At 47.1% G+C, this 10,805-nt stretch overlaps 1 protein-coding gene across 1 annotated transcript; it reads right to left on the bottom strand.

Moving 5' to 3' along the window:
* Positions 1–1,808: 1,808 nt before the first annotated feature.
* On the bottom strand, positions 1,809–10,087 carry LOC123727910 (proline-rich extensin-like protein EPR1). The gene is made up of 4 exons (XM_045698323.1): positions 10,080–10,087; positions 5,167–5,879; positions 2,934–3,117; positions 1,809–2,661 (listed from the first exon to the last, which is right to left on the bottom strand). Exons 1-4 carry the CDS (start codon positions 10,085–10,087, stop codon positions 1,809–1,811), a joined length of 1,758 nt encoding a protein of 585 aa, XP_045554279.1.
* Positions 10,088–10,805: the final 718 nt, after the last annotated feature.

The following is a 10,805-nucleotide window of genomic DNA, read 5'->3' as shown; positions in this document are numbered from 1 at the left end:
TGTGGGATACTAAAGACTCTACTCTAGATATGTGGGATAATAAAGACTCTACTCTAGATATGTGGGATACTAAAGTCTTTACTCTAGATATGTGGGATAATAAAGACTCTACTCTAGATATGTGGGATACTAAAGTCTTTACTCTAGATATGTGGGATAATAAAGACTCTACTCTAGATATGTGGGATAATAAAGACTCTACTCTTGATATGTGGGATAATAAAGACTCTACTCTTGATATGTGGGATAATAAAGACTCTACTCTAGATATGTGTATGATACTAAAGACTTTACTCTAGATATGTGGGATAATAAAGACTCTACTCTACTCTAGATATGTGGGATACTAAAGACTTTACTCTAGATATGTGGGATAATAAAGACTCTACTCTACTCTAGATATGTGGGATAATAAAGACTACTCTAGATATGTGGGATAATAAAGACTCTACTCTAGATATGTGGGATTATAAAGACTCTAATCTAGACATGCCACTCACCCATTAGACAACACTATCATCAAGCTGAGCTCAGAATACCATTGTATCTATAGCTTTAACTGTTTTCATTCACATATATTTACAATTTAGTTTTATGATATTTCTGTCTCTTAACCTAAACATGCTATGTGACATAACGAATATGTCAGATCAGGTAACATATAACTAACTACATTGGGAGACAACTAGCTAGCTTAGCTTAAATGTGTGGCTCTCAGCTTAGCAACATACCTCATAGTTGTGAGCACCAGGAGCGTCCGTATAGCCTCTCCCAACTACATTGGTTAAATTACACTATTTTGATATATTCTAATAAGAGCATGTTGTATATAGTTCATAGTGAGTGATGAGTCCAGAGACAAGACTAGGACAATTACCATCTGGTTAGCACTCTATTTCTCTGACCATTAAGCTTTTCTTCTGCTCATTTAATCAGCTCATCAGATAATATGGAAAGTTATCAATCATACAAGTATAATAAAGCAGTTTGGACATACTCCTAGTATATTACAGTGAACATACTCCTAGTGTATTACAGTGAACATACTCCTAGTGTATTACAGTGAACATACTCCTAGTATATTACAGTGAACATACTCCTAGTATATTACAGTAAACATACTCCTAGTATACTACAGTGAACATACTCATGTTTTTTATTATGAACACATTCCTCTGACTTTTTTCCATCACCACAAAAATATAACTGCAATAATCTATAATCTAAGCAATTGGAAATACTACTGGCTAAAACAAGTAAGATAAAATATTCAGAAAAAGCTCTCCTTCCCTCTCCCTGTCCCCTCTTCCCACCCTGACAGTTAGGCTATCAGTCAGAAGGGCTCAGTCAGGTCTGCCTGGCCGCTGTGTTATCTCCCCAGAGGATGACAGAGGGTGATGACTTTAACAGGGTCAGGATGGAGGGGGGGCGGAGTAGAGGGGGATGACTTTAACAGGGTCTGGATGGAGGGGGCTGGATGAGAGGGTGATGACTTTAACAGGGTCAGGATGGAGGGGGCGGAGTAGAGGGGGGATGACTTTAACAGGGTCAGGATGGAGGGGGCTGGAGGAGAGGGGGATGACTTTAACAGGGTCAGGATGGAGGGGGTGGAGTAGAGGGGGATGACTTTAACAGGGTCTGGATGGAGGGGGCTAGAAGAGAGGGTGATGACTTTAACAGGGTCAGGATGGAGGGGGCTGGAGGAGAGGGTGATGACTTTAACAGGGTCTGGATGGAGGGGGCGGAGGAGAGGGTGATGACTTTAACAGGGTCAGGATGGAGGGGGCGGAGTAGAGGGGGGATGACTTTCACAGGGTCTGGATGGAGGGGGCTGGAAGAGAGGGTGATGACTTTAACAGGGTCAGGATGGAGGGGGCTGGAGGAGAGGGTGATGACTTTAACAGGGTCAGGATGGAGGGGGCTAGAAGAGAGGGTGATGACTTTAACAGGGTCTGGATGGAGGGGGCGGAGGAGAGGGTGATGACTTTAACAGGGTCAGGATGGAGGGGGCTAGAAGAGAGGGTGATGACTTTAACAGGGTCAGGATGGAGGGGGCTAGAAGAGAGGGTGATGACTTTAACAGGGTCAGGATGGAGGGGGCTAGAAGAGAGGGTGATGACTTTAACAGGGTCTGGATGGAGGGGGCTAGAAGAGAGGGTGATGACTTTAACAGGGTCTGGATGGAGGGGGCTTGAAGAGAGGGTGATGACTTTAACAGGGTCAGGATGGAGGGGGGGCGGAGTAGAGGGGGATGACTTTAACAGGGTCTGGATGGAGGGGGCTAGAAGAGAGGGTGATGACTTTAACAGGGTCAGGATGGAGGGGGCTAGAGGAGAGGGTGATGACTTTAACAGGGTCAGGATGGAGGGGGCTAGAAGAGAGGGTGATGACTTTAACAGGGTCAGGATGGAGGGGGGGCGGAGTAGAGGGGGGATGACTTTAACAGGGTCAGGATGGAGGGGGCTGGAGGAGAGGGTGATGACTTTAACAGGGTCTGGATGGAGGGGGCTAGAAGAGAGGGTGATGACTTTAACAGGGTCAGGATGGAGGGGGCTAGAAGAGAGGGTGATGACTTTAACAGGGTCAGGATGGAGGGGGCTCGAAGAGAGGGTGATGACTTTAACAGGGTCAGGATGGAGGGGGCGGAGTAGAGGGGGATGACTATAACAGGGTCAGGATGGAGGGGGCTCGAAGAGAGGGTGATGACTTTAACAGGGTCAGGATGGAGGGGGCTAGAAGAGAGGGTGATGACTTTAACAGGGTCAGGATGGAGGGGGCGGAGTAGAGGGGGATAACTTTAACAGGGTCAGGATGGAGGGGCTTGAAGAGAGGGTGATGACTTTAACAGGGTCAGGATGGAGGGGGCTAGAAGAGAGGGTGATGACTTTAACAGGGTCAGGATGGAGGGGGCGGAGTAGAGGGGGATGACTAACAGGGTCAGGATGGAGGGGGCTCGAAGAGAGGGTGATGACTTTAACAGGGTCTGGATGGAGGGGGCGGAGTAGAGGGGGGATGACTTTAACAGGGTCTGGATGGAGGGGGCGGAGTAGAGGGGGGATGACTTTAACAGGGTCTGGATGGAGGGGGCGGAGTAGAGGGGGATGACTATAACAGGGTCTGGATGGAGGGGGCGGAGTAGAGGGTGATGACTTTAACAGGGTCTGGATGGAGGGGGCGGAGTAGAGGGGGGATGACTTTAACAGGGTCTGGATGGAGGGGCGGAGTAGAGGGGGATGACTTTAACAGGGTCTGGATGGAGGGGGGGCGGAGTAGAGGGGGATGACTTTAACAGGGTCTGGATGGAGGAGTGGCGGAGGAGAGGGGGATGACTTTAACAGGGTCTGGATGGAGGGGGGGCGGAGTAGAGGGGGATGACTTTAACAGGGGCTGGATGGAGGGGGCTGACTTTAACAGGGGCTGGATGGAAGGGGCTGGAGGAGGGGGGATGACTTTAACAGGGGCTGGATGGAGGAGTGGCGGAGGAAAGGGGGATGACCTTAACAGGGGCTGGATGGAGGAGTGGCGGAGGAGAGGGGGAGGGGGATGACTTTAACAGGGGCTGGATGGAGGAGTGGCGGAGGAGAGGGGGATGAGGGAGAAGTGGAGGATGGCGGAGGATGATCCTACTCAGGTCAGGGACTCCACCAGGTGGTAATGATGATCTGTTGGCTTCCACACAAAGGACCAAATATTGGTGACTCTGTGAGGGTACAATAGTAACATGTCAGAGGATTAGGACTGGTGACTCTGTCAGGGTACAGTAGTAACATGTCAGAGGATTAGGACTGGTGACTCTGTCAGGGTACAGTAGTAACATGTCAGAGGATTAGGACTGGGGGCCGAGGGCCGGGAGCTGTTCCTCTTCCTGTCAATGCTAATGGTTTGAGCTGTTCATTCTTCCTGTCAATGCTAATGGTTTGGGCTGTTCAGTCTTCCTGTCAATGCTAATGGTTTGAGCTGTTCATTCTTCCTGTCAATGCTAATGGTTTGGGCTGTTCAGTCTTCCTGTCAATGCTAATCATTTGGGCTGTTCAGTCTTCCTCTCGATGCTAATGGTTTGGGCTGTTCAGTCTTCCTGTCAATGCTAATCATTTGGTCTATTCAGTCTTGCTGTCAATGCTAATGATATGGGCTGTTCTGTCCCAGACCTCATTATTAAGCATTTATTTTTTTTATAAAGTAACCATCAACATAATGTTCCTATAACATTGCCATAACATCCCCATAACATTGCCATAACATCCCCATAATATCCAGAAATTCACCTTTGCTTGTTTGAGTTTGTTTTTAAAGCGGTGGGATTAGGGACAAAATTAGGGACAATCTGAGTTTGTTAGTAGTAATCAAGCCCTTTAGGTTAATTTCCTGCAAATGCAAAACCAACCTATGAAGAGTTAGGACTTTGGGAAATGAGGCGTGTTGAGGGTCATGATGGATCCAGAAACCAGTGTGAATAATTAGCTGCTTCGCTGCTCATGACTTCTTTCCTAGCCCCATCCTCATTTTACTCTGCTACTCATTTTGGCGATCACTTAGCTTTCAATTTAAGGCTTACAGACCTGACAGACTCTTTAGTCAGGGTCTACGACCCACTGTGTCTTCCCTGATAAAGATAATTTATTAGAGATGAATGGTTTGCACACACAGCTGACCTGGCTCTGACTGACTGAATAGTACCTGTGTGACCAGGCTGCTTGAGAAAGAAAGGTCTGGCCTGGTCACCAGGATGAAGCATATGATAGGCCAGGTTCCAATGTCCATACTTGCTTAATAGTTAGTGAAGCAATGTATTGGTCATGCTATGTAAATGGTATGCCAGTGTGCCCCAACAAGGCTTGTAAATGGAATGTATTATTATTGTAGTTGTTAGCCTACACATGAACATAATAAATTAGTCATTAGATTATACTGTACTGTATGTCATTATAATTAGCAGGAAGCAGAGAGAGAGAGAGAGTTGACTGGTCAAGTTATCAATCATGTGACAGGCAGGTGGGCAGGCGGGCAGACAGCGGGCAGGCAGCAGACAGGCAGACAGGGGGCAAGCAGCAGACAGGCAGACAGGGGACAGACAGGCAGGGGTCAGACAGGCAGGGGGCAGACAAGAGGCAGGCAGGGAGCAGGGGACAGACAGGGGGTAGGGAGGGGAGGAGGCAGACAGGATGCAGGCAGGGGGAAGACGGGGGGTGGGGGCAGGGAGGGGAGCAAGCTGGGTGCAGGGAGGGGAGCAGGCAGGGGCAGGGAGGGTGGTGGGGGCAGGGAGGGGAGCAGGGAGGGGCAGGGAGGGGAGCAGGCAGGGTGCAGGGAGGGGAGCAGGCAGGGTGCAGGGAGGGGAGTAGGCAGGGTGCAGGGAGGGGAGCAGGCAGGGTGCAGGGAGGGGAGCAGGCAGGGTGCAGGGAGGGGAGCAGGCAGGGTGCAGGGAGGGGAGCAGGCCGGTGCAGGGAGGTGAGCAGGCAGGGTGCAGGGAGGTGAGCAGGCAGGGTGCAGGGAGGGGAGCAGGCAGGGTGCAGGGAGGGGAGCAGGCAGGGTGCAGGGAGGGGAGCAGGCAGGGTGCAGGGAGGGGAGTAGGCAGGGTGCAGGGAGGGGAGTAGGAAGGGTGCAGGGAGGGGAGCAGGCAGGGTGCAGGGAGGGGAGCAGGCAGGGTGCAGGGAGGGGAGTAGGCAGGGTGCAGGGAGGGGAGCAGGCCGGGTGCAGGGAGGGGAGCAGGCAGGGTGCAGGGAGGGGAGTAGGCAGGGTACAGGGAGGGGAGCAGGCAGGGTACAGCAAAGGGAGCAGGCAGGGTACAGGGAGGGGAGTAGGCAGGGTGCAGGGAGGTGAGCAGGCAGGGTGCAGGGAGGGTGGTGGGGGCAGGGAGGGGAGTAGGCAGGGTGCAGACAGACCTGGGGAAGGCGGGCAGGCAGACAGGCAGGAAGCAGACAAACAGATAGAGGGCAGGCAGGGGACAGGCAGACAGACAAACAAACAGACAGGTGTCTGTGACTTAATCTAATATGTGAGAGGATGCAGCAGTGTTGTTGTCATCCTGTAAAGTTGCTGAGGTACAGACATATTACTGTGGTGTGGTACAATAAGTTGCTGAGGTTCAGACATATTACTGTGGTGTGGTACAATAAGTTGCTGTGGTACAGACATATTACTGTGGTGTGGTACAATACGTTGCTGTGGTACAGACATACTACTGTGGTACACTACAATAAGTTGATGTGGTACAGACATACTACTGTGGTACACTACAATAAGTTGATGTGGTACAGACATACTACTGTGGTACACTACAATAAGTTGATGTGGTACAGACATATTACTGTGGTACACTACAATAAGTTGATGTGGTACAGACATACTACTGTGGTACACTACAATAAGTTGCTGAGGTACAGACATATTACTGTGGTACACTACAATAAGTTGCTGAGGTACAGACATACTACTGTGGTACACTACAATAAGTTGATGTGGTACAGACATACTACTGTGGTACACTACAATACGTTTCTGTGGTACAGACATACTACTGTGGTACACTACAATAAGTTGCTGTGGTACAGACATACTACTGTGGTACAATAATACACTTCTAGACCAGGGACTTTGTCAGCATCTAACAGCCTTTAGACTTCTACTTCAAACTTCAGGCTATCAGTGTGTGTGTGAGTGTGAGTGTGTCAAACATTGTCTGTGTGTGTGTGTGTGTGTGTGTGTGTGTGTGTGTGTGTGTGTGTGTGTGTGTGTGTGTGTGTGTGTGTGTGTGTGTGAGCGCGAGTGTATGAGGGACGAAGGGGGACTGACTAGCGAAGCCCATCACGAGCAGAGTGCTCAGTGCGTCACATGAGATTGCACCTTGGTTAATACGCTGGGACTGGGATGCCTTTCAACACAATACCAATCTGTTTAACTCAGCATAAAATAGTGCAGCATGCCTGCGCTGGGATGCGTCCCAAATGGCAACCCATTACCTACATAGTGCACTACTTTGGACCGGAGCCCTATGGGATAGCCCATAGGCCCTGGTCAAAAGTAGTTCACTATATAGGGAATGGGGCGCTGGTGTTTAGGGGAGGGCAGCGTTACGAGTGTGATGAACCGTGGTATAGGCTATAGAGCGTCATTAATGGACGTCTGGGAAAACAAACTCCAGGAGAAGAAGTGAATAGATCTCGTTGTTTAGTTGATTATTATTCTTTCATTACAAATTGTTTTCGTCACTCTTAGAAAAAAAAGGTGCTCCCTAGAACCTAAAAAAGTTATTCAGCTGTCCCCATAAGAGAACCCATTGAAGAACCCTTTTTGTTTCCAGGTAGAACCCTTGGGGTCAGCTGAAGAACCTTTTCGGAAACCTTTAGCCTTTTTTCTCTAAGAGTGTTTGTTGATGTTATCGACTGTTCATTTATAAGGAAGATAAACCTTTCCTCTTAGGACCACGGTAAAGGTACTGTATCACAAAATAACATGACAGTTTTGAATATCATTTCATTTGAATATTCATGTATGACATTTTAGCTATTGTAAGAACCCTTCTCCACTGTGACCCAACACCTTCCTAATATTGAGTTGCACCCCCTTTTGCCCTCAGAACAGCCTTAATTCATCGGAGCATGGACTGCAAGGTGTCAAAATCTTTCCACAGGGATGCTGGCCCATGTTGACTCCAGTGCTTCCTGCTCATAGCTTGCACCCGGATTCACCTGGACAGTCTATGTCATAGAAAGAGCAGATGTTCCAAATGTTTTATATACTCAGTGCATATGACAGTAAATTACCAAGTACTACTTTTGACATGTTGTGACACACTAAAATACATCCAGGTTAAAAGTTCATTTAGTACTTCCTTTTAATTCTCTGGAGACACCTCTATTTCCATCTACCAGCTAGCTAGCTCTGCTGAATCAATATTAGATGCCTCTATTAGCATCTACCAGCTAGCTAGCTCTGCTGAATCAATATTAGAAACACATTTGTCACCAAGCACATCTCACTCATTAGTATAGGTCAAGTTATGTATGTAAAATATATTAGGGCTGTGCGGAGAGAGATTTTGCACACATTTAGCGGGGGTAGGCTGCATACTAATATTAAAAGCTCAAAGACATTCCTTAAAGGGTCTGGGTGATTATATGGTATTTATTTCCCATGGGACAGATGGGGCTGTTTCCATGTAGGCTCGAAATGAGCTAGCCCATTACAGCCCTGGAGATAATACAGGAGACTCTGTTGCTTTGCTGAGGCAGCTAGAGAGACTAATAACATCTGAGAACGCATAGAGAAGGTGTCAAAAGAGGGTGGAAGGGTGCACAAACAGGCCTAGTACTGGGTTTTAGTTGAGACAGAGAGGGACTAAAGGTTGTGTCACTACTTTCAACAGTGTTTAGCGACACATTCAATGTGCTTTGGAATGTTTGACAACACTTGATTTCAGGTGTCAAAGTAGAAGGTTTATCCACTGCATGAATAGTTAATTCCTGGCTGGTTTGGAGAAAAGGTCACAGTGTCATCACATCACTTAATGATTCCCCACCAGTCTATGTAGAGTAGGCTATTCCCTTGCTGTTTATCCCAGTATTTTTCGCTGAGAGGATGCAAGGTTTTGCACCACTATGAGCTATATTTTCAGAGATGAGTCAAAATGAAAGTGAAATGAAGGAAATGAAAAAGGAAAATGTTGCTAGGCAGTTATCTAACACAGTGACAACAGTGAACTGAAATGACTGTATCCAGTAGTGTCACTGTTTGAACAGCCACATCTAACTACAAAAGGGCCCCCCTTTTGAAAGCCCTCGGCTCAGTCAATTAGGTCAGCTAACATTCTTTAGATTGCTTAGTTAGAGGCCAGCTATCTAAACTTGTTGTTATCATGGTATCATGAATTACCGGCCGGGGGTCCCCCATTGATTTTGTTTGTCAGTCTCACTCAGATATTATATTAAAAACTGCAAACATTTCTCTACACCCTGTAAAACAGCACATTTTCTGATGGGGGGAGGGGGGGTGGATGTGGGTACGCAGCCTCGTGAGCAGATTGTTTGCGGCCCCTACCCCCATCAAAGTTGCTAACTAGCTGGTAGGCTATAAAGGTCTGGGCGGACACCACACGACATATAAAATAGTAACACTGCTAAGCCTCTCACATTAAATGACCATCTTTCCAGGAGTTTGTTGTCTTGCCAACGTAGTTGTGCGCAGAAGAAACGATGTGGCACAGACAAGATTCTTCACTTGGTCGTGAGGATTCTCCATACCACGCTGTCTCACTAAGACAGTGATGTGATGATGTGATTAGGTTTAACGTAGCTACAACGAGCTTTGGCTCAAAGCAGCCTCAAAAATGTTTTCAGTCAGACATTCATGCTTGACAAATACAGAGTTGAAATATCTAGCCAATACATTTTGAATTGAATACATTTGCGTGTAAAGAGCTTGTCAGAGCTGTAACAATTTGACAAGTACAGACGCATACTAGTAGTAGTCATCGCTACTACTCAAGATCTCATTGGCTATTGCTGATCACCGTTCTGAAATCTTGTAGTTGCATATCTCACACTACAAGATCATTGCAGACTTTGTGCCGATAAAATCAAAAATGTTTGAAAATATCAGGCCGTCTGGGACTGCTTAAAGACGGGATAGGTAGCACACAGATCAGTTCACATTAAATGTTGCTGAGTAGTCAATGACTTGGGGATTTTGTTTCTGATCTCAAAATCCCGTAGTGTACACCCGACTTTAGGCTACTTTGGTAACTTGCGAGGCATGGAAGACAAGAAATTGCGAGATACAGATTACCAAGACATTCCCTCACGTTGGCCTGCCTGCCCCTCTTCTCTCTCCCTCGCGCTGGCCTGCCTGCCCCTCTTCTCTCTCACTCGCGTTGGCCTGCCTGCCCCATCTTCTCTCTCCCTCGCGTTGGCCTGCCTGCCCCTCTTCTCTCTCCCTCGCGCTGGCCTGCCTGCCCCTCTTCTCTCTCCCTCGCGCTGGCATGCCTGCCCCTCTTCTCTCTCCCTCGCGCTGGCCTGCCTGCCCCTCTTCTCTCTCCCTCGCGCTGGCATGCCTGCCCATCTTCTCTCTCCCTCGCGCTGGCTCACCTGCTCATGCTCTTCGACAGAGATCTGTATATAATGACGAGATGCGCATGTCTCCGCCAGTGGTGGGAAAAGTACCCAATCGTCATACTTGAGTAAAAGTAAAGATATCTTAATACAACATGACTCAAGTAAAAGTGAAAGTCACCCAGTAAAATACTACTTAAGTAAAAGTCTAAAAGTATTTGGTTTTAAATATACTTAAGTATCAAAAGTAAATGTAATTGCTGAAATATACTTATGTATCAAAAGTAAAAGAATAAATAATTTCACAAATAATTAAGCAAGCCAGACAGCACCATTTCCAGTTTATTTATGTATTTACGGATAGCCAGGGGCAGACTCCAACACTCGGACATCATTCACAGACAAAGCATTTGTGTTTAGTGAGTCCACCAGATCAGAGGCAGTAGGGATGAACAGGAATGTTCTCTTGAAAAGTGCATGAATTTGACATGTCCTGCTAAGCATTCAAAATGTAACGAGTACTTTTGGGTGACATGGAAAATATATTTAGTAAAAAGTACATTATTTTCTTTAAGAATGTAGTGAAGTAAAAGTAAAAAATTGAAATTGTAAAGTACAGATACCCCCAAAAACAATTTAAGTAGTACTTTAAAGTATTTTTACTTAAGTACAATACACCACTGGTCTTCTAACAATGGAAGTTGTTGTCCCAGAGGCGGGAAGGCAGACAAGCTTAGGTCCAAAGGCTTATTTTGGACATAT

The sequence above is a fragment of the Salmo salar genome, chromosome ssa01 (genome assembly GCF_905237065.1).
Source record: "Salmo salar chromosome ssa01, Ssal_v3.1, whole genome shotgun sequence".
Taxonomy (NCBI): domain Eukaryota; kingdom Metazoa; phylum Chordata; class Actinopteri; order Salmoniformes; family Salmonidae; genus Salmo; species Salmo salar.
This window is presented reverse-complemented; position numbering and strand designations above follow the sequence as displayed.